Raw genomic sequence first — 23,452 nt, 5'->3', positions numbered from 1 at the left:
TGTGGACAGTGAGAAAGACAATGGATTGGCAAGGCGGACGGGACACCTGAGGAGAAGCTCATGGCCTTCTTCCCCCAGGAGAAAGATAGAGCATTCCTTAAGTAGTTAGAAATCTATCAACTTGGAATTGTTTATAAAAGTGAGTGTGGTGACTTCAGTTCCCCTGGAATCTTCTAGTTTCTCTGGGTTAGAAAAGAGATTTATCGTGAGGGTAGAGGGAAGAGGCAAGGAAAAGCTAAAATCAAAGTTGGAGGCAGAGAACCATAACAATAGAGCTCAAAAGGCATAATACCCTGGAGCCATTTATTTTAGGAGCATATAGATCTACCTACATGTCAAATAGCCAGCCGCCAAGGATATTACTCTATCATAGATGGTCTACATTGTTGGTTGACTTTGAATTTAACAAAACAATAGTGCTCATGAGTTTCTGAAACATGAAGAAAAAGTTTATTTCCAAGTACTCTACTTAGGAATCTAGGGAGCTATATTATCATTTTAAAAAGATTTTAGTCAATAGTAACTAGAAGTTTCATTCAGGATAAACTTATAGACGATTCACACACAGAGGATCTTTTCTTATCCAAAGTAGGATAATAGGCATTGTTTTGCATAACACAGTGCTAGGCAAATGGTAAAAACTGGGAAAAATACTTTTTTAAATAGAATTCGGTTTATACAGGGCAAATCAGACTCTGAGCCTAACTCATGGACTATGGAAGATTCTCTTGTAGCCTTTCAGAAATGCAGTTAATTACTTTGACTGTCAGAGGACACTGATAATATATGACCTACCTGTATTTTCCTACAAATTGTTGGCCATTATGACAGGTCCTCATTTAGTTACTGATCTGATGGAGCAAATAATTGACCTGAATGTACTCAAATAGGCCACTGAGATGTAAAATCACTTCTTTAAACATTGATTTAAATACTGATAGTTTTTTTAACCTAAAATGATGGCACATTTCCTTCCAACTTACCTCTTATTTTAGGCCCTCAAGATTTGAAAACTACCAGTCGGTGATACACATTGTAGGGAATCTGCAGTCAACCCACACTGCTCTGTATAATTAATAGGATTGCTCAGACAGCTTATCTGCTTAAGTTCTGAAAATCTCTTTATCCTTTATCTGCAGGAGCACTAATCGCTTGAAGAGGACAGGGCTGAGGGAAGTTGTTTCAAAGCCATCAGTTTCCTGGATTCCTTTCATCTCTTCTTTCAACTTGTTCCGTTTCAGGTATTTTAAATGGCACTTGGCATTCACTTGAACATAGGTGAGTTGCTCAAATTTTGGGTGAGATAAGCATCTTATCTATTCACTCCTCGGCTGCATTCAGCTGCATTCCGCCAGGCCCAGCGAACAGGGAACTGTCTGGTCTGAGAACTGGGAAGCCTTGGCTCTTGGGTTCCCTCTGTGATTTGGTAAGAGCCCTTTAGTTACCAGGTGTGGAAATGATTGGCAACTTTAAGCCAAGGAAACTTATTGGAAGGACACCAAAGGCCCGCAGAATCAGTGGATGGCTGAAAATCAGGCTCCAACAGGAGCGGGTACCATGACCTTTCCAGAAGCTGGGACACAGGAGCCCAAGCAATAGACTTGCAGCCAGAACGGCATGGGGAGAGAGGTCCCTGCTAGGGTGAAATGGAACATCAAATCCCAGGGAGGTTGGCTGAGGCTGGGTGACATGCTCACTCTTGCTAGATATGGGCGGGGCCCCCAGTTACAGCCAGTGGGCTCCACTGAGTAATTCCTCAAGAGGAAATGAGGAGGCAGCTGAGGAAAAGAAATTGCAAGCTGGGCAGGTAATTGACCACTACTGTGGTGTTACTTGGCATCTTGAAAGTTGATTCCCGCTTTAAGATGAACAGACAGTGCTTCTCCCATGAAAGCCTTTCAGGTTACCATGTCCCTGTGCTCTTTGCTTCTATGAATGTCTATAAAACCAATGAACAGTAATAAGACAAACTGGAAGAAGACAATTAGGAGAACAAGTGGTTTATTAGTTGTCCAACTTCTGATGACTTCATCCCTGTGTAATAGTGGTTGTATTGCTTATCTATTGCTGTATAACATGTTGCCACAAAGGCATCTTTTTTTTTTTTTTTTAAGATTTTATTTATTTATTTGACAGAGAATGAGACAGCCAGAGAGGGAACACAAGCAGGGGAAGAGGAGGAGGGAGAAGCAGGCTTCCCGGCGAGCAGGGAGCCAGATGTGGGGCTCGATCCCAGGACCCTGGGATCATGACCTGCGCCGAAGGCAGATGCTTAATGACTGAGCCACCCAGGCACCCCGCACAAAAGGCAGCTTAAAACAACACAGATTTACCATCTCACAGTTCCTATGGGTCAGGAGCTTAGGAGCAGCTTAGTTGGGTTCTCTGCTTGAGGTCTCTTAGGGCTGTGATCAAGGTGTCATTTAGAGTTGCTCATCTGAGGCCTGACTGGGGAAAGATCCATGTGCAAGCTCACTCAGGTTGTCGGCAGAATTCAGTTCCTTGTGGTTCTAGGTAGGACTGAGGATTTCAGTTTCTTGTTAGTTTTAGCTGCAGGCTCCCCTCAGCTCCAAGAACACTGACCACAGTCCCTTGCTGTGTTGGGTTCCCCTAACTAGGTTACACTACAATCTTATGTGATGTAAGTACATAACCGTGGACACATAATCACACAAACACCAATCCCTTTACTGTAGCCTATTAGTTAGAAGGAAGACATAGGTCCCATCCACACTCAAGGGGAGGGGATCGCACAAGGGCATGAACACCAGAAAGTGGGGATTTTGGGGGCAACCTTATGAATCTGTCCAAGTGGAAGAACTGAGTGGGATGATCCCCAGAGCTGTCTTGAAGTCGAACATAGCTTGTTCTTTCTGTGCATCTGATTTCCCCAAACCTCAGTGCTGGGAAGGTACTTCTTCATGTGAATTGATAGGGGGCAGAACCAAATCTTGGCCTCCGATCTCTCTGGCTCAGCTTTAGGGGTGGAAGAGGGGATGCAAGGAGCTTCATTGCCTCAGAGCTACCATGACTGGGTTGGTTTCTCTCAGTTGTCTGTGTGTAGTTGAATCTAGTGGCCTCCACTGAACTGTATCTTTTGCCGGTATTTACCATTTGGCAAGTTACCATCTCTTTACTGGATGGAAATGCTTTCATTTATGCATGCATACATACTGTCCTCCTCAACTATAAGCACCTTAAAGGCAGGAGCCATTTCTTATATCAGGAGCCATTCACATGACCTCCAAGTGAATGGAGGATAAAAGCAAAGGCAGAGGTACTTTGGAAGAAATAGCTCATATTGGTTCTCTAGGGTGAAGGGGAGTCTCTAGGTCAGCGTGAAAATCTGCTCTTAGCTGTACTTGGTTGTGCAAACAAAACATGTATATTTGAAAGGGATGATCTTAGATTACCCCGAGTGTGCTTGGTTCCTGCTACAGCAGCTAGGTGGGCGTGTGTTAGCAGATGGGTGACAGATAAGGACCAGGACACCTGAGTCATTCTATATTCTAGCAGTGTGATTCTGGACTTACTGCTTTAATCCCTGTCAGCCTCGGTGACCTCAGTTTTAGCTTGTGGAGATAATGCCTTTAAAATGTATAGCACAGTAGCTAGCATATTGTAAATATATAGGAAATAGCGTGATGATCCTTTAAGACCCTGACCAGTGAAGGCCTGTGTCAATTGTGAAGGTGCAGTTCCCATAACGAGTCAAGGAGATGCACGCTTAACCCCTTGTAGCTCGTTCCTTCTCTTGGGGCTCATGGGGGCTTACTGTGGTAGTTCCTTGAGTAAATTAGAATCCCTACTGCTGCTTTCCTATCCCCGAAGCCTGGCTGTTTGGAAAGTGTGGTGGGAGGACTGAACTGCAGCCCCTCCTCTGTAGACGGCAGGAGACAGGCTGGATGCGGGTCGGGTCAGGCCCGCATAGGAAGTGCCCCTGCTCCTCTCTTTCATTTCTAATCTCCCCAGGCATGATGGAAAGTGCAGGAGACTCAGCTGGGAGTCCGTGGCCCAGCAACAGCCTCTCCAAAGCCATTTTAACCGCTGAAAAGTAGAGCCACAGCGAGGATCAAAAGTGGGAAGGAATGTAGGAACATTTTATAAACGTGGCGCATCTACGGGAACTCAGGAGGTACCGTCCTTACCAAGGATCTGCCTCCCCAGCTAGTGAGGCTTTCATTTTCTCCCAGCAGTGCCCGAACCGGCCAAATGAAAATGTGAAATACATTTTAGAAAAGTTTTAATTTGAACAACTTATGATTAAAAATACGCTTTATAAATAATTTTTCCATAGACTTGATTGAGGATTGCTGCAAACTTTACAAAAGGACACATGGCAACAAGAACAGATTAAAGGAATTACAAAAAATATAGCTATAGCCCTCTCATTTAAAAATACATTATACATCACAGCGTTTTCATTGTGCAAAGGTGACAAGAATGCTGCATTGCGCATGTCACAGAGTCACTCAAAAGGAAGTCAACTTTAATACGCTTACATTGCATAATTATAGGCACAGTGAGACAATGAACCCTTTCCTCCAGAAGTTAATACACCTTAGTTCAACATTTTGCTTTTACCTGGTAGGACCGATGGCTGAAATTAGCTTAGTACAAATATATGTGTTTGTGTGTGTGTGCATGTATGTGTGTGTGTAGGAAAACAAGTGTCTGCTTTGAAATTAAGTAAACTCCCAACATATTTACAGTATTTTCAGAGAATGTATTCTCCAAACCAGTCTGATCACATCTTCTCTATTAAACAACTCTTTAGAAAAGTAAATGAAGCCCAGTATGTCAATTAACGGACATCCTCCGTTGAGACTTCCAGTTTTCGCTGTGGGACAAAGAGAGTTCCTACGGAGGTTTTATTAGCACCATCGAAATCCACGTGGGATGGGCCTGTCGGCTTCACTGGTCCACCTGGGGTCCGGAAGAAACTTTCGGCCACTGACTGAGACCCTTTGGGTGTCACGGGAACAGGCTGATTGGAAAGAGAGGAATAAGAAAAAGACGTCAAATCCACACAGATAGGTATGGCCTACTAGCCTCGAGGGCTCCTGCTGTGTGCCTGGCATATTCTGCAATGGGCCGGGAGGACTGTGGACTCCTTGGGTACTCATCCTGGGTTTGGAAGGCAGCGAGGCCTTCAGTCTCCTCCTCCTCCCATCCTTTCCCTCTCCAGGGAAGAGAAGCAAAAGCAAGTCTTCCATGATACTGATATCTGGGCCTTAATAACCCAAGGGGAAAAAAAATCCATTAACTGGAAATGCTCTCACCTGTTGTGTCCCCGTCAAAGCAACTGATTGTCCATTCGGTTGGTTCTGTCCAGGGCCTGGAGAGTCGTACCTGGTGGCCCGTCCTTGCTGAGTGCCTGCATTGTCTGGTACGACACTAACAGCCTCTATTCTTGGAGACACGGGAACAGCTCCCGGGCTGGCGGACACCTGCACACTGGGGGAGAGGAGTCCCAAGTGCTGCAGGGTGAAGTTTACAATGGCTGAGCTTGGGTTCTGGACGGGAACGGGGTGGCTCGAAGTGAGAGCCGGGCTGTTCCCGACAGGGACGCCTGCCACGGAAGTTGGTGAGACCATTAGCTTCAAAGGTGTTACATGGAAAGAGGGAAAATTAACAGCAGTGAGTTCGGATGATGTCACTGGAATAACACCTGGAAAGAAAAGGGGGGAAGATATCTTAAAAGCACAGGCATTTGTCTGAGAAGCTTATAAGGCTTACATGAACTTGAGCCTGACACTCATCTGAATAGTGTTTTACGTACACGCACCTGTGATTGGGGAGCTGTAGATCCTGTGGTTTGGGGAAAGCGTACTTGAGTTTTCTTTACTAGACAGAATGGACTCTGTCCCCAGGGATGAGCACTGGGTGAGAGGGATTAGGTATCCTGATGGGAACAGGGTCTAGAAAACAAGGAGGAAGGATTTATTTTACACACAAATATGGAAGGACAATGCCCATGTGCCAGGACTCATATCCCTTAGCGGTGGTTTGTCTTTTTTTTGTTAAGATTTTATTTCTTTATTTGACAGAGAGAGAGCTAGCGAGAGAGGGAACACAAGCAGGGGGAGTGGGAGAGGGAGATGCAGGCTTCCCACCAAGAAGGGAGCCAGATGTGGGGCTCGATCCCAGGATCCTGGGATCATGACCTGAGCCGAAGGCAGAAGCCCAACGACTGAGCCATCCAGGCGCCCCGAGTGGCGGTTTGTCTTATAAGACCAAAGCATCCAACAGTATGGGCTACAGGTGGGCCAGCTCTCTGGCTAGCAGAAGACAATATCCCTCCCTCCTAGTCCAACATTTGTCCTGACTATCATAAGCCATAGGTTTCTTAAATGCCGTCTGTGGTCTTAGGAAGTGTTCTAAAGCTAGCAGTGAGCCTGCTTAAGGGTAGAATTTGCCCAGCACCCCCCCACACACTGACATCTTAAGTCCCACCAGCAGACTTTTTGGTATGATGTGGTGCCATCAGAATCACGTTTAATGCAGTTGGGCACCATCATGGCACTGCCGAATTATTATAGGATTGTTCTTTTTTTTTTTTTAAGATTTTATTTATTTTTTGACAGACAGCGAGAGAGGGGATACAAGCAGGGGGAGTGGGAGAGGGAGAAGCAGGCTTCCCGCCGAGCAGGGAGCCCGATGCAGGGCTCTATCCCAGGACCCTGGGACCATGACCTGAGCTGAAGGCAGACGCTTAACGACTGAGCCACCCAGGCACCCCTGATTTTTTTCTTAAAGATTTAATTAATTAATTTTTTTTTTAAAGATTTTATTTATTTATTTGACAGAGAGAGAGACAGCTAGAGAGGGAACACAAGCAGGGGGAGTGGGAGAGGGAGAAGCAGGCTTCCCGCCGAGCAGGGAGCCTGATGTGGGGCTCGATCCCAGGATCCTGAGATCATGACCTGAGCCGAAGGCAGACGCTCAACTGACTGAGCCACCCAGGCGCCCCATAGGATTGTTTTTGAATCATGTAGGATGGTCATTTCCTAGAGTATTCTGAGGAACCCTGGTTCCATGGGATGCAAGTTGGCCCTACTTGAATCACGGTCGAACAGGTCTCAGGAATGCTGAACTGAACGAAGGAAAATGGGGTCTTTATTAGAGAATTCCTGAGGGGCTTTGATGATGGCACGCATTGTAAATTTCCAGGGGGCACCCAGCATGTAGCATTTCCTGGGTGATTTGGCCGCTAAATTTTTGGTAGTATTGGTATTCAAGGGAAACATATTAAGAAATGGTGATTTAGAGAAGGGGGTTGCCAAAATCACGGGCCAAAATGTGACCTCCGGGCTAGTTGTGTGAATGAAATTGTATTGGAACACAGCCATGCCCATTCATTTATGTTCTGTCTATAGCTGCTTTCTTGTATTTTTACAATGACAGGGTTGAATAGTTAGCACAGAGACCATATGGCCTGCAAAGCCAAAAATATTTACTATCTGGCCCTTTCCAAAAAAAGTTTGTTGACCCCTCATTGAGAACTAAGTAATTATACAACTATGCTTTTTTTTTTTCCCTTAGTACTTTAGGTTCCAGTGATACCGAGGAAATGCTCTTAATAACATACAAACTAAAGGGCAGGGCACCAGAGTTCAAAAACTATAGATAAAAAAGAGAACTGATTAATTCATATCGCAGACCCAAATGTCATGGAGCAAAAGCTTTAGGCAATAAAGTTACATTTGCGACAGAAATGGCCAGTGTTGTGTTGTGTGTATCCCCCACCAAGCCTGCTTGGTCTCTGCATTTCACCAAACAGAGCCTGCCTGGGTGGCTGAACTGTCTGAAAAGTCCATTTCCTCTTTACCACGAGCAGGCCTGGCAAAAGCTAAAAGCAGCTCTTGTAACCTGGGGGCCCTCCTTTTATCTTCCTCCAGATCTTTCTTCTCGCCATTGTCCAAACAATAGTCTACGCTTTGAGTTAGCTGTTAATAGGTCCCATCTTTTCCTTGGGAACCAGTGAATTCAGAATCCGCAATGCTCACACTGTTCTACGACACGGTTATTTATTTATTAATTTTGTTTCTTAAAGGTTTGGTACTGTTTCCATAACTTTACTGGTTGGGTTCCTTGAAAGCTACAGGAACAGAAACTTTTAATGGGTGGATTTAGGCATTTTACAAAGAGCTGTTCTTTGCTAACCATTAATCATACTCTCTCATAGTACAAGTTATTCTGGTTGCTGGTTTAATTCTTTCAAATCTTCAGCAAAACCTATAGTACTCTAATAATTATTTTTCCATTTTCTACAAACTACATTCTTTACGAAATCTTTTAACCTATAATGCCAATTCCTTTTTGTCTTTTTATATTAGAACTATTAATTAGCAGGATGAATGAATTTGGTATGTTTCAGCTTGCACGTTTCTCATCTAGTCAGTCCTACATTAGCCCTCTTACCCCTTCCTTCCTGTTCCATCAGGCTGTTTTATTTTTACTACTTCTTATTCTTCACTACCTGAGGTATTTGTGTTTATTTGTACACTGCCTTTTCTCCCCCCATGGAAGTGTCGATTCTCAGTAATGTTTGATGAATGAATTGACACATGAATCTCTCATTTTCTTTGTTCAGCTCAGTCCATGCTAAAAAGAAATGGTCAAAATGAAGTCATAGAGACGAGAAAAGAAGCAGAGGGATGTGGAAAATCTATCCACTGAAAATCCTAATCCTGAATGACTAAGTGAGCAACAGGAGACCATTATTAAATCATATCCATTGGCCCGAAGAGATTATGGACCTCCCAGAAAATTGAGTCAAGCCAAAGCCTGGTGATTTCCCCCTTAGCATGTATATTAAATGCAAAATGATACTATGCTAAGATAATAGATGTTTCGAATGGTTACCATGAAGCCATCCTCAGGGAAGATTTGACAAACTCTAAGGCCTCTTTAATAACAACAGTTACAGATAATACCCTTCAGCTTATACGGTGCCTTAAAAGGATCACAAGCCCCTCATGTAATAAATGCACTTAACCTCACAAAACCTGTAACGGGGCCCTGGGGCAAGAACTCAAAAGCAACAGTGACCAAAGGCAGGTGCTGGGTTTGATTTGATCCAGAGTACAGTGCTTTACAACCCAGGAGATGATCAGAAAAAACTGGGGGAATAAATTCTTGATAGAGGTGGAAAAACAAGATGCAGAGAAATAAAATAGCTTGAGTTAAGAGCTGGGACAAAATGAGAGGTTAACATCTGCCTCCACGTTTAGTGGTGGTTTATTTGGTGATAATGTCCTCCATATATAATTGTCCCAAGGGAGAAAAATGAGATAACGTATATAAAAGTGCCTAATACTTCTGGTAGGCATCTAATAAATTCCTTCCTAAACTTAACTCCACCTAGGAAAAAAATGATCTGGAACATCAAAATCCCTAGAAGCCAATGCACCAAATATACCTACAGTCTGCCAAGATAAGCTTGACTTTTCTAGTACACAGAACAGAAATTTGGGGTTAAATTTTAGGTGGAAAGTAAAAACAGAGGGAGCAATTTCTCATCCAGGCAACAGATGCCAGGTACATGACCTCAAACAAACATCAGGTAGTGACTCAGAAAGCAGGAGTCACAGGAACCCTATACATCCATCCATTCATTTGAGGTTACGTCTGCTTGTAAATTATTTAAGACTTTCATGACAGGTGTTTGCATTCCAGTATGTGACAGAGAAATGGACTTAAGGACAACCACCTGTGGTGCTTTAAAAAGAGAGCAAATAATCCCTTCATCCAAAGGTTAAATATATCCCTGCCGTCATCCCAGTCAGGGGATTAGCTGTCTGGGGCTTTGTTTGGATTATGGGATGCTAAGGAACAGTTCCTTGTCTTCTGAGAAACTGCCCTTTGCTCTGGTTAATTTCAGAGCTACTGCCTTCTCCTCTGATCAGCTGCAGAGTTCCCAAAGCTTTACACAGTTCAAGGCTCTACTTACTGCGGAGACATTTTCAAGTCCTTTTAGGTCCTCTTTAAATTTCTTTTTGGAACCACTGTCCTCGAGCAGGCTTGCCCTCTTTGAGCCTCTTTCTCCAGCAGGCTCCTTGTCTCGGTTCTTGGCACCTGGTCTCTCGGGCACTGGCAGCAAGCTTCCGGGCCTGGCGCAGGCACTGGACTTGGTGGCATCACTGGTGGCCTTCTCGGTGGTGGCATCTGCGGCGTCTTTTGATCTTGTAGCTTTACAAGAGGGGGTGGGGCAGACTGTGGGGCTCAGGCCTTGGGGTGGTGTCACGGTCTGGGCTTGGGCAGGCTGCAGGTAGATGGCATACGATGGGCCCGAAGGGGCCTGAGGTAGGATCACTGGCACTGCGGGTGACAGCGGGCTGGGGAGGAGGGGGACCACCCCCAGGGGCTGGATGAGGGACGGTGCCGTCAGGTCCAGCTCAGCATTTGCTGGGGTGTCCAGAGGGGCCATGGGTTTGCACTGCCCAGATCTTGCTGGCTGTACCTTCACTTTCTTTCTGGGTTCACTAAGAGACAAGATTTCAAAACATGACACAGTGGAAACGCATTTTCTCTAAAATGTTCTGCCACTTTAGACTGGCCCGAATGGAAGCCATGCGTTTATGAAACTAGCAGATAGTGTCTGTAATGACTGCCTAAGAGTTATAGAAAAGATTATCTCGCCGGTTTCCAAGGCTAGCGCATATTCTTACATAAAATAAGTAATCCTAATGATGCAATGTAAAAGTAATTCATCCTGCCACCAAAAAGTATTGCTAACCTACCTTGATTGCTCTTCTAACTGCATTTTGCAAATAGCTGCGAGCTGAGCCATTTTACTTGGGAAGGGTGCCGAATTCTGAGAACTCTCAGCTGGTAAAACAGAAAGGTGGGGGGGTGTTGGTCAAAGCAAAAGAATAAATGCTCACACAGATGAAACATGACTGAAGTCAAAGGAACAGAACACATGCACCTCACCCCCCAAATCACACAGCAATGAAACGATAAAGCCCACCACTTACTTTTTATCCTTTCATTCATACATGGGTTAGGCTTCAAGTAGGTCCGGGTATAAGGGTATTGAAACAGTTCTCTAACAAGTACCATAGGGATCAAGTAAGCTAAAGAATCAGATAGAAAAGGAATTCTGAGCAGAGCCCGATGCGACTGAAAACATACCTTTGTTGGTCTTGATGGGGCTGCTGGGGGCAGAATTTATCTTCCTCCGGTCGCTTTCTATACTCTTTACCAGTTTGATAAGAGATGGGTGTCGAGTGAAGTTCGGTTTCCCACGCGTGGAAAAGAGGTTTTTGGCACAGTTGTCTTTCGAAGGACGCTTTTCTTCCAGATCGGAGGGGAGGAGAGGAAGAACAGGGCCAAGGCCTGAAAGAGAGAAGGGCGGGGGGTCAGAATCTGGCCAGAATCTCTACTTTCTTATGGGAGCTGAAGCCTAAGTGTAGTCTGAGATAGATTTTAGGAATGAAAGCATCAACAGTTACAGAGCACCGACCCTGGGACAGACACTGTCTGAAGGGCTTTTGGTACAAAACCTTGTTAATCTTATTTTAACTGAATTCGGAGGTAAGATTTCACACGTTAACATCTCTGAAACCCACTGCGTCTTACAACCAACCAGTGATGTGCTGGAGTGTAATCATTAGTGGTTTCTCTTTCTTACAGATACAGACACAAAATTGGGCATCTTCTAATCGGTGGAGTCCTAACCCAATGAAATATGGCAACTCTCACAGCGATGGACTAAATATTTGGGCCCCTCAAGTTCACAGGTTGAAATCCCAACCCCCCTGATGTGATGGTGTTAGGAGATGGGGCCTTTGGGAGGTGCTTAGGTCATGACGGTGGAGCCCTCTTGAATAGGATCAGGGCTCTTATGAAAGAGGCCCCACAGTGCTCTCTAGTCCCTTCTACCATGTGAGGTTATGACAAAATGACGGTCATCTAGAAAGCAGGCTCTGGCAAGACAATGAATCTGTTGGTGCCATGACCTTGGACTTTCCAGCCTCCAGAACTGTGAGAAATAAATTTCTGTTGTTTATAAGCCACCTACTCTATGGTATTCGGTTATAGCAGCCTGAACGGAGTAAGACATTCTCAACAACTCCACCAGGTAGGTACTTCTTTGGAAATGCATCCCCATCTCTGAGACATTAACCCACTGACCTCGGTCTCTAAGCTAGTAGAAAGTGGGCTGGGATATGAACCCATCAGTCTGGCCCCTGAGCCTACACTCAGAATCCCTGCACCAAGGGACCTCTCTCTTGAGATTACAGTGGACGCTCGAACTGCAACGAGTCCACATATACATGGATTTTTTACAGTGTAGTACTGTAAATGTGTTTTCTTTTCCTTATGATTTTCTTAGTCACATTTTTTTTCTACCTTACTTCATTGTAAGAATATAGTATATGATACATATAACATACAAAGTATTTGCTAAGTGACTTTATGTTATTGTTAAGTCTTCTGGTCAACAATAGGCTATTAGTAGTTAAGTTTTGGGGGAGTCAAAAGTCATATGCAGATTTTCGACTGCACTCCTAAATGCTGCGTTGTTCAAGAGTCAATGTATATTCAAAATCGCAATAACCTTGCAAAGGCACCACTGTTCTTCCCATTTTGCCGGTGAGGAAACAGCCTTGGAGATAAAACTTGCTCAAGGCCACACAACTAATAAGTGGCTAAGTTTCCCTCTGCCGCCATGGCCCGTGTTCTTGCCACTTTAAACATTTCGGCATGGGATCTTTGGTGGAATATAAAATGTCAGAACACCAGAGGTGAGATGGAGACTAGAATATTAATACTGGAATGAATTCATTTCATATTCTCAGTGTGTGTAGGCTGTTAGGGCCTTTCACACAGATTCTGCTTCTTGGGTACAGGGTAGGAGGTGTTTTGGACTGTGGGTTGCTGATGGAACCCATTGCCAAACTTTCCGTATTGGCAGTCATCTTTGTCTTTCCAACAACTTATAGACATCCTTTCCATGTGGGAGTGTAGGCAGGGAGGGGAAGAGAGAATATCTCTCAATGCGCATTAATTCACAACAACGAAGCAAGGAATGAAGGGAAGCAAATACATACCACAGGGACTTGGACTGATTTCTGGGCCTGTCCATTTAAAAGCTGGTTTTCGGCCTCTTTCTTCTGTAACATGAACTTTCTTGATAAGATTCAGGCTACTCAGAACATTAGCTATATCATACAACCTCCTAATTTTTGCTGGAAAATAAAAGGTATATATACCACTTAGTGGAATAATGAAAGATCAAAGGACTTTGCTTCATAAAGACTTTATGTATAGGGGCACCTGGGTGGCTCAGATGGTTAAGTGTCTGCCTTTGGCTCGGGTCATGATCCCAGGGTCCTGGGATCGAGCCGCACATCGGGCTCCTGGCTAAGCAGGGAACCTGCTTCTCCCTCTGCCTCTGCCTCTCCCCCTGCTCATGCTCTCTCTCTATCTCTGTGTCTCAAATGAATAAATAAAATCTTTTAAAAAAAAAAGACTTCATGTATATTCAGAGAGCTATCCCAGCCATCAACCTCAGACAGAGGAAAATGTGACTCTTAAGTTATTCTGGTGAGACTGCTTTAATTCAAACAAAAAATAGTTTTAAATATTGAAAAGACTTCAGTTGCTGCGGGTACTGAATTTTGAAATGACAACGGTTGAAAAAGGAAAAAAGACTTCATGAGATCACCCTATTGGGAACTACGTTACAGATTTTTTTTTTTTTAAGATTTTATTTATTTATTTGACAGAGAGAGACACAGCGAGAGAGGGAACACAAGCAGGGGGAGTGGGAGAGGGAGAAGCAGGCTTCCCGCTGAGCAGGGAGCCCGATGCGGGGCTCGATCCCAGGACCCCGGGATCATGACCCGAGCCAAAGGCAGACGCCCAATGACTGAGCCACCCAGGAGGCCCTACGTTACAGATTTTTTAATAAAAAGTTCCCATTGCTGGGCATCTTCTAATGAGGATTCATAAGAGTTTTATGAACAAATAAAGCACCGATAGAAAGTGTACTGCTTTCCTGCCTGTGATAGTTTATAACAATGAGATTTACTTAGCTCATAAGCATGGAAGATTCTCTACCCCATCAAAATTTGTAAATTTTTATACTGTCCTTAAAGTTATATGCAAAGCAGAGATTTGTGAATTCTACAAATCTTACATATCTTAAAAAGTTTTGTTACAAGAGGTCTGTCTCTACTTCCAGCTTGATAGTACAAAATCATAAATTGGGCTCCTTCTTCACAGCCAGGCCAGAGGGTTCTGAATTCCCTGGGGATTCAGCAAATGACCCATTTGCAGTTCCTGGAATGGTTTCTGATGCTGTGACTAACCAGTGAAATGGAGAGCTGAAAACTGCCTGGTGAGTCAGAAAAATCAGGCAGCCTGTCAGTAGTCCCGGGACTGTTTTCTGAAATTGCACATCTCCCAAGCCAATTGCTGGTATTATTGCCTTTACCCTTGACTTACTTTTATCTTTATAGAGTCACTATCAAGCTGGGGATGTTGGAATATACTTTCAAGGAACTAGCGCAGCTTTACAGGGATGGGGAAGGAGTCTGAGCTCCCGGGCACTCCCCACAGCGGGTCCCCTGGTCAGGCTAGCCTCGTGCCCTGCCTGGACGTGGCTCCAGGAGAGGTGGGCGCACAGCAGCCCCCTCCCATCTGCTGAGTCCTTCTTTCCACATGCTTCTCTTCCTAGAGGCTCCTGCAAAGCCGGTCCCTGAGGCGCGGGCAGATCTCCGCATCAGGAACCCAGTCCAGGCCCCCTTCCTACTTTGAGTGGGTCTGGCTGAAACCATTCTTTCAAAACAGCAAGCCAATGGTGCTGCAGGTAGGTCACTTCTAGGAACGATTTTAGAAGAGTTATTTATACGCTTACATCTGAGAGCAGAGACCTGGGTTCTGGACCCACTTTACAATTTACTGCTCACTTAGACTTCGGGTACCACATAGTCCACATGTGCAAAGTGGGGACAATGTTACAGTGTCCAAGGAGGTAACTTTTAAGGAACTGTTTATAAGCCCGAGCGCCAGACAAACAAGAGTAGTTACATACATATCTTTGAATCCTACAAGTTAGCGAAAAACAGTGTAATCCTGGCTTCTGGGGGGAGGTGAAGGTACAGAAGCATAATTAGAGAAGATGTCAGGATAGCAAATGTATTTGGCCATCCGTTCATAAGTAAGATTTTATGGTTTACGAAGAGGCCCAAAAGTCCATGGCAGTCATGACACTTACTTTTAAACTTGCTTCTATCCAGATCTTCCACATGGTCTTCCCCAATTAAAATCTTGGCAGCGATTTCTAGGCTGACTATCTGAGGCGTTGACACCAAAAACAGCATCACAAATTTCTGGCTCATCACTCTTAACGACTTATCTTTGCGGCTGTTTACAGAAGCTTTGGAGAAGGATGAGGATTAGAGAATTAAAATTCATGAAGGGACAAGTGACTTCTAAAATAACAAGGCTAAAAATACCACAGCCTGATCAGACAGTTGACAACTGCAGCTTTTTAACACGTTAAAAGGCAGCAGCAGTGTTAGAACAGTGTTCTGGAAGGAACCTTTGCCTCTAGTGAGAAGTGCTGTGCGGCCCGGCTCTCCCGACCTTCGCTCACCTGCCCGAAATTCCACTCCAGGAAGTTCGACGAAACACATGTCTGGGTGTCCGTTCTGGCCCGTGTTTGATTTGATGATCTGATCCTCTATACTGTAAGTCTTACTGAAGTCAAACTCTTGTTCATATTCTTTCTTTTTGATCATCATGATCTGCTCGGCATACTTGTTCTCCTCCCCGACGCTTTTCAGAGTCCCAAGGGTTTTGTTGAGATTATGTCGTCCGTGCCAAGTGTACCTGTTTTTGGCCAGGCGGCTCACCATATGTAAACTCTCCAGGACATTCACAATATCGTAAATGCGTCGCCGCTCAACGTCTGCAAAGAATGAGCAATTGTTGGTACCAGGATCAGATTTTGTAAGGTGTATAGAACGGAGTAACTTTTTCTTCCATGGTCTATTGATCAGTGGGTGTGGATGATAGAACTCAGTTACACTCAACGAAGAATGTGAAGATGAGGAAGACCTGTTTCTGCTCTCATAGGGTATACCAAGAATACGAATTAGAGAGGTAACATTCATTGAGGACTACTAGGGGCCATACAGCTGGAGGAAATGTCTATCGTAAACTGGTGAGGCAGGTATTATTATTTCACACTTTACGGATGAGGGAACAGCAGCTCACACTGGCTAAGTAGCCTCCCCAAGGTACAGAGCCAGTAAGTGGCAAAAACAAGTCTTCAGTACTCTAAATTCTACACATTACAACCTGTTTTTTTATATTATTCTTCAAAGCATGTGCGCACATGCAAACACACACGCACGCATGCACAAACATGCGCACACAGAGCCGTCATACGACAGGCACAAAGCACTGAGATTTCTTGCTGTTCCTGGAACCTGCCAGATACGCCCTTGTCTTAAGGCCTCTGTAGTGGGCTATTCCTTCTGCCCGGAATCCCTGCTCCCGATGCCCTCACTGCTCCCCACCTCCATTCTGTCAGGTTCTTGCTTAGATGTCACCTTCTCAAGGTCTGACCTGACTACCTAACTTAACGTCGCAAAGCACACTCCCAGCACTCCTGGCTCCCCTTTACCCTGTTCTACCTTTTATTTTTCCCACAGCATGTATTACCTTCTAACATACATTATTATTACTTGCTTACTATGTGCTTTGTATAATACCCATAATTATCTCCCCTTATTGTCTGTCCTTTGCATACTTATCTCTTAGGCCCCACTAGAAAGTAGGTTCCATAGGAGGGAAGATTTTATTCTTGTCATTCATTGATGTCATCCCAAGCTTTTACAACATTGCCTGGCACATACTGGTGTGAACAGCTACCCGCTGAATTAAAGGTATACCTTACGTAGCTATAATTAAGGATATGTGAGTAGATGAATCTGAATGGCATATTCTTAAAATGTGAAATCAAGTTGATATTTATAAACATGCATTTGAAGAGTAAAACTTTCTTTGAAGAAGTGATAGCTCTACGTTAAAATATCCTGCATCCTCTCTTCAGTTTCAGATTATAACATTTTCATGACTCCAAAGGTATCCCAAATTTGCCACAGACCCCTTTTTAGCTGTCACTAGATTCAAGGGTCTGGAGAAAGGAGTAAAGGGGCGGGAGGAACACAGTAACTTTTGCCAAACACAAACATGTCGATTGAGTGGCAGGGAGCGCTAAAGCCCGGCTTCGGCTCACAGAAGCACATCCCCATTGCAAACTGTGGAGATACCTAGTTGCTCAGCCCAGCTCTTCAAGGAGGGAACCGAGTCAGAAGTTCAAAGTTGTAGCTGTTTATGAAACAAGTCCTAAAACAATGTTGCCTTCCTTTACAGCTTCCAAGCTTTTGAAATGCAATCAGAAGCAAATCTCCATTGTCATTTTTCCTTCTGTTTGAAGACTCACCGAAATTGGAAACTCTCTGCCTTCATTCTTAAATTAACAGGGCTTCAGAGATTTACCATGCCATTACACACCCTGGCTAGATGAGTGTGGGTCTGAGGGAGCAAGTCCACGGAATCACTTTAATTACTAACTGTCTCTGTGAACGCTCTGCATACTTACTCAGTTCCTCGGCGACTTCGTCAAGACAGATGTCATTATTCACAGCGGGGTTGGGATAGTTAGGATATCGTGCTAAGAACTTATGACACAGCAATCCTAAACTTTTCTCTTTTCGACTTGGTTGGGATTTCTCATATTCGTCTCCGGATAAGTGTTCCTACAAAAGAAGAGGTAAATAATGTCTGAGTCGGAAATAAAGTTTGACAGGTTTATTAGGGCCCTCTGCACTTGAGGGCTAACATGCTTAGCTTCAACAACTGCAAAATTTGGGGGAAAAAGGTGGGAGCCAGTATAAAACTGCTTGGCAGACCTAAAAAGGAAGCTTGAACTGAAAATAAGTCAAAGGCTCAGAATTCCTAGTGCTGTATTTGGTGGAGTCCAAACCTTTCCTGTGCTCAGAAGCAGGCTAGTAACAGTCTGTAGGTGGCAATACTTTATATTGCTGGCACTTTTGTAACAGCTACCACTCCCTACACACACACACACACACACACACACACACACACACACACACAGAGGTGCACGCGCCCACCAGTTTCCACCCAGTCTTTTGCAAACCTACATGTAAACAATCTTTGGCCTCAGGTAATCCATTCCTGCTGTCAAACAACCCCCTTTTCTGATCTCTGTTTCGGATCTCGGGGCTCACAGCACTGATGAGCATTTTCAGGTTGGCTGTTGGTGTCCACGGTTCTCCCTGGGAGATTTCCTTGGGCTTGGTGGGTGTGGTCAAAGGGCCAAAGTCAGGCTGGATCTCCGTCAACACTATATTTGCTGCAATGGATTCCTTCAGAGGTGTTTTCATGAGTCCTCTTTTATGTGGCTCAAAAAAGAGATTTTCCTGGTTTAAAACAAGTAAACAATTAAATCCACTTTTAAACAGGATTTATCAGATAGCTTTCGATTTCAGAAATTGTACAATAAATAGAATATTGCTAAGGAAAACATGCCTAATGAGGCTGGAGAGTCGATTAAATTAGTAACTCTTCCAATGATCGCTTGACACTTACTGTCTTTTTACTAGCTAAATTTCCACTTTTAATCTTGCAGTAAAGCACAGACTTAAATTTTTCTTCTTATGTTCCAAGAATTAAAAAAAAAAACCTTGAAGGCCTAATTTTAAAACCTTTTTGATATAATTTTTGACGTAGAGAAGTGTTGCAGGTAGTATGGAGAGTTCTCATATACCTTTCACTCAGCTTCCCCTAATAGGACTGATAAATTTAGGTGATCCAAAACTCCTAGGAGTGACTTGCACACATGACACTGCAATAAGGCCTATATGGCAGAAACCAAGTCCCATTCCTCTGTGTGTGTCTGCCTGGCCCAATGGCTGCATGCATGGAATGCTCAATCAAACACCATTGATGTGGAAGAGTCAGAAAGCCAAGGAGACAAGGGTGAGGGCTAGCCTACGGTCATACCTACAGGCAAAACCTAGAAGGGAGGGGCGCCTGGGTGGCTTACATGGTTGAGTGTCTGTCTTTGGCTCAGGTCATGATCCCGGGGTCCTGGGATTGGGCCCCGCATTGGGCTCCCTGCTCAGCGGGGAGCCTGCTTCTCCCTCTCCCTCTCACCCTGCTCATGCTCTCTCTCTCTCTATCTCTGTGTCTCAAATGAATAAATAAAATCTTAAAAACAAAAAACAAAAACAAAAACCTAGTAGGGAGCAAAATCCAGAGTGCCTAAGAGCAAAGGAAAAGTCTTCTCTTTCAATATTTACCCCTCTCACTTTATTATTTTTTTTCTAAGACTTTATTTATTTGAGAGAGAAAGAGGGAGAGAGCGCAAGCAGGAGGGAGGAGCAGAGGGAGAGGGAGAAGCAGGCTCCCTGCTGATCAGGGAGTCCAACACAGGGCTCTATCCCAGGACCCCTGGATCATGACCTGAGCGGAAGGCAGATGCCTAACTGACTGAGCCACCCAGGCGCCCCTAACTCTCTCACTTTATAGAAGGAAAAATGGGGCCCAGAGAAAGAAAATTAGTTATCCAAAGTCACAAAACTAGTTCCTGGCAGAGGCAGGACTGCCACTGAGACATGAAGGTAAATTAATAGCAGCACAAATAAGACGAATGAGACTATGTTTCTTCTTCTACTTTTGGCCACTGGGGACTTCACACATTCTTACTACCTATGGCTATTTTAGAGAAAATGTTTGGAATGGCAATAAGTGAAAGAACACAGAGACTCACTAATTCCTCAGTGACTTTAGGAACAAAGATTAATGGGACTGTTTAACATGTCTACGACTCCTTGGGATTTATCAAGTGCTTTTCCATTTGTAATTTTCATCAAATCCTGTAGTCCTATTCTGCAGAAGAGGAGACCCTGGCTGAGAGAGGTTGTGCAGGCCTTGAACCTGAATATCCTCAATCCAACTATGGCGTTCTTACATGGAAATCAATGTGATGGATACAATGGGGGACCCTCCTAAGCAAATGCACCTGGGAGGTGCGGACCCAAGAATGGCATCTTTCTAAAGGCTGCTGTCCTTTGCCTCAGACTATCAGAAAAGATAGCAGTTCTCTTACTTGACTAATATCTAAACCTTCGAGGAACTTTGCATTTTTCCTTTTTTAACCTATCAGTAGTGGGACACCAGTCAAGACACCCCTACTGAAAATTCTTTTGTTATTTTACAAAATGTCTAGCTCACAAATTGAGTGTTGTGGCCCCCAAGTTTAAGAAGCTGCCGATTTGGTAGAAAATTATCTTCAAAAGGAATCTGATCTCAAATCATGTCAAATGCCCTCTCTGAATTCTAATTGTTCAAGAATTCTGAGAAATATCATAATGCAGCTAACAAATTTTATTATTCTTAAAACTACCTTTTCTCTCTGCTTATCTCTTTGAGACTTCCATTTGGAATCAAACCATTAAAAACTCTGGATTACTTTACCTCTGGCCAAACTCTTCACCTCGTTAAAAATTAAATTTCCCTTCCTTCTGGGTTTTTACAGAAGGTAACTAAAAAGGGATGTGGCATTAATAAGATATTGGATATGGAAAAATTATGGGGTTAAATCAGGATGATATTGCATTTAAAACTGGGATGATGAATACTAAATTAAAAAGGTACCTTTTCATTCTCCATTCTGTAAATTTTTCATACATTTAGAGTTTCTTTAAAAATGAAAAATCTGGAGTTTCTCCCAACACCCTGATGGTTTAAGTAGTCCAATCAATTCTATTAAAAAGTTTATTTTCCTTAAAAAGAAAAGGAAATAGAAAAAGTTAAAGAAAAATAAAACCAGGAGATCCGTTGAATATTCCCTCATGGACACCACAGGCCACTTAAACAAAGACTAACGAAAAATGACAAATTACATTTACATTTTATTCCCGACCAGAGATAGTCCTCCTGGGCAGAGAACTCCATCAAACGCCAGTAAATTCCTTCAGCAAACCGATCTGCTGTCATGAGACTTAAAGGAAACCACAGAACTTCCAGTGACAGTCCTCTCCCACCTTTAGAGAAGGCGCGCCATTCTCCGGACCCCACCAAATGGACCTTAGTAAGCACAAGCACCCACCTGTTCACAGGTCAGGGCTCGGGACTCAGCGCCCCAGCCCTGGTTCCGGCTGAGCAGACACGACCCCAAGCATCTCGACAAAAGTCTGCGTCTAGATGCCTGAATTTTTCCCCTGACACACACGTGCACAGGGTCAGCGGTAAAGTCTCGGGAAATAGCTTGATAGGAAACTTCCAAATTCAGTCCTTAAGCTCCAAAAGTACTCTGGGTATTTAAAGAGCGCCTTATGATTAAGACTTTCCCCTTTTTTAAAGACATCCTTAAAGATGCAAAGCGCTGGGTGCTCTCAGTTCGGTTGGCCAGTTCACGCCACGATCTTGGATCTTACCAAGGAGGCTGCATTTGTTCAGTAAAGCAACCAGGTACAGTCCCCCTGCCGCCACCCGCTCCGCGCCCCGCGCACTTCCCTCTTCGCCGGGCTAACTACCCCTCCCCCCGGGCCCAGTCCGCGCGCCACCAGCCCTGCAGTTCCCGGACAGCATCTTCGCGGTTCCCAGGGCAACGATTCCTAACCAATCAGAGAGCTGGACGCGGGCCTGCGATTGGCTGGCGGCGCCAGGGGCGGGTCCGAACCTTCCGCCTTCGATTTAAAAATTTGGCGCGGAAAGCCGGACCGTGGCCGGCACCGCCCCTTAGCTGCGCGGGGCTTGAGCGCGGGCAAACCCGCGCCCGGAACCACGGTATCCCCGCCCCTCCCCCTCGCTCGCCCCCTCCCCTCTGCGCGGGAGCTCAGCTCCTCCCTCCACGGCCCCCGGCGGAGCGAGAGGCGGGAAACGGCCGTCTCTGCCGCTGCCCGCCCGAGCCCTCTCCCGGTGCCGGGCCGGCTGGGCGCCGCATCCCTCTGCGTCCCGCTGACCTGTCAGTTCACCTCACGGTTGGAGCCGGCGGGGCTGAGCGGGGACTCCTCGGCGCCCCTTCCCCGCTCAGGTCCGGGAGCCCTCGTGTCGGGCCGTCAGTCGGTCCTCAAGCAGCGCCGAGGTGGGTGCCGCGGAGGGAAACGCCGGGACCGGGACTGGCGGGCCGGCGGGCGGGCAGAGGGAGCGTGACCGTCCAGGAGCAGTCAAGCCCCCGATTTGAAATTAACCCGCTCCCGGCGCGAGCCGATCCCGCGGGCTGGGAGGGCCGCTCCCCTCCCCCACGCCCGCTCTTCCCGGCCCCGGACCCCGCGCGCCAATCGGAGCCTCCAGACAAGAGCCGGCGGCGAATCAGGGTGTAGGCACCGCCCTCCGGTCCCGCCTCCACGACAGAGTTGGGGGAAAAGTTCAGCAACTTTTTTTTTCCCCCTTTTTTTTTTCCGAACACCCCCTCCCCTTGCTAAAGTTGGGGAATGAAGTTTGGCCCTGCCGGGGCATGAGGGCTGAGACGCGGGCGCTCTGCGATTCCCAGTCCGGCCGTCCCACTCCCTGCCTAGCTCCAGATCTACTCACCTGCCCTCCGGACCCCAGCCGGCACCATTCCCCCTTCCATCTCTGGCATGCATTATTGTGCTGCCCACCACCTGCCCCATGGCTTCTAGAAACTGGTGTGTAGAAGGAGAAGCTTGACTAACTGGTGCCCAAACTCGATGGGCGTGGGGTCTCGGCCGAGCTGTGAGAACTCAGGTGGGGAGGAGGTGTAGTAAGGTTGAAAACCCGCCAAGCCTGTTCCGGGCGTCCGCAGTCTTCCCTCTCGTGGTCTTCCACCCGCTCCTCCCTTTCCCCCCCCTCGCCGGCTTCCCTCGCTTTCCCCTCTTTTTCCGGTTTCCGAGCCTCAGACAGCTTCAGCATGGAATACTGTAGAGTTCTAGATTAATAGCAGGACTGGGAGACGCTCTAGTCCAAAGCCCTCGTTTTGCAGACAGAGCTGCCTTGCCGGTGCCTGGATTGCGTGCGCCCGTGTTGGCTTGCCCCGCGGTTCTCTGCCTTAAAGCGTTTCCCCTTTTCTGGGGACCCGTGCTGGAGTTGCGGTCCGGCATGTATTGCCCAACCGCGCCTAGATCAGGGCGCCCATCTCCCGACGGTTTGGTTTGAGCTCTTTCCCCTCTTTTGTAGTCTCGCGTCTCTAAGTTCCAGCAAGGCCCACGTCCAGGATCTCCCAGGCTCGCTCATGTGTCAGGGAAGCACCAAGGCTGACTTGCCGCGCGGGACATTCCCATATTCCCGAACGCAGTATAAGGGCGGGGATGTTGTGATTTAGAGGCTGGGGTCGCCGAGCCGCAGCGACCGACCGTAGGGCCTGGGGTCCGGGTTGCGAATGGTGGTTCTTTCTCCCCGCGAATTGCGACCCTGGGGTGCGCAGGGGCTGTGGTGC

The 23,452-nt window shown here is 45.8% G+C and overlaps 2 protein-coding genes across 5 annotated transcripts in view; one reads left to right on the top strand and one right to left on the bottom strand.

The window, feature by feature from the left end:
* ZDHHC13 (zinc finger DHHC-type palmitoyltransferase 13) overlaps window positions 1-1,163 on the top strand; it is a 100,653-nt gene extending 99,490 nt beyond the window's left edge. The window contains exon 16 of the mRNA XM_064576745.1: window positions 1,140-1,163. Coding sequence (XP_064432815.1) covers window positions 1,140-1,148 — 9 coding nt within the window. The 3' untranslated portion in view covers window positions 1,149-1,163. The remainder of the gene's footprint in view (window positions 1-1,139) is intronic.
* Window positions 1,164-4,238: 3,075 nt separating this feature from the next.
* Window positions 4,239-22,313, bottom strand: E2F8 (E2F transcription factor 8). Of its 4 annotated transcripts, none has more exons than XM_064576742.1 (13): window positions 22,032-22,313; window positions 20,710-20,837; window positions 18,192-18,470; window positions 17,630-17,786; window positions 15,614-15,928; window positions 15,233-15,394; window positions 13,062-13,199; window positions 11,140-11,343; window positions 10,746-10,833; window positions 9,956-10,487; window positions 5,789-5,921; window positions 5,283-5,671; window positions 4,239-4,987 (listed from the first exon to the last, which is right to left on the bottom strand). In XM_064576742.1, exons 2-13 carry the CDS (start codon window positions 20,722-20,724, stop codon window positions 4,805-4,807), a joined length of 2,595 nt encoding a protein of 864 aa, XP_064432812.1. In that variant the 5' UTR covers window positions 20,725-20,837; window positions 22,032-22,313; the 3' UTR covers window positions 4,239-4,804. The 4 variants fall into 4 exon arrangements, with proteins under 4 accessions (XP_064432812.1, XP_064432811.1, XP_045749973.1 ...); XM_064576741.1 differs by having other exon boundaries at window positions 22,020-22,312; XM_045894017.3 differs by lacking the exon at window positions 22,032-22,313 and adding an exon at window positions 21,164-21,576.
* Window positions 22,314-23,452: the final 1,139 nt, after the last annotated feature.

Source organism: Mirounga angustirostris, unplaced genomic scaffold (genome assembly GCF_029215605.1).
Source record: "Mirounga angustirostris isolate CCGP_5_RB_7025 unplaced genomic scaffold, mMirAng1.0.hap1 SCAF_13, whole genome shotgun sequence".
Classification (NCBI taxonomy): Eukaryota; Metazoa; Chordata; class Mammalia; order Carnivora; family Phocidae; genus Mirounga; species Mirounga angustirostris.
The sequence above is the reverse complement of the archived record's forward strand: the minus strand, read 5'-3'. Positions and strand labels throughout refer to the sequence as shown.

Excerpts from the sequence above, each read along its gene's own strand:
- E2F8 (XM_064576742.1), bottom strand. Across the intron at positions 17,787-18,191 it reads AGGCCAAAGATTGTTTACAT|GAACACTTATCCGGAGACGA; the intron begins GTAGGTTTGCAA and ends CTTCTTTTGTAG. Across the intron at positions 15,395-15,613 it reads TGGAGTGGAATTTCGGGCAG|CTTCTGTAAACAGCCGCAAA; the intron begins GTGAGCGAAGGT and ends CCTTCTCCAAAG.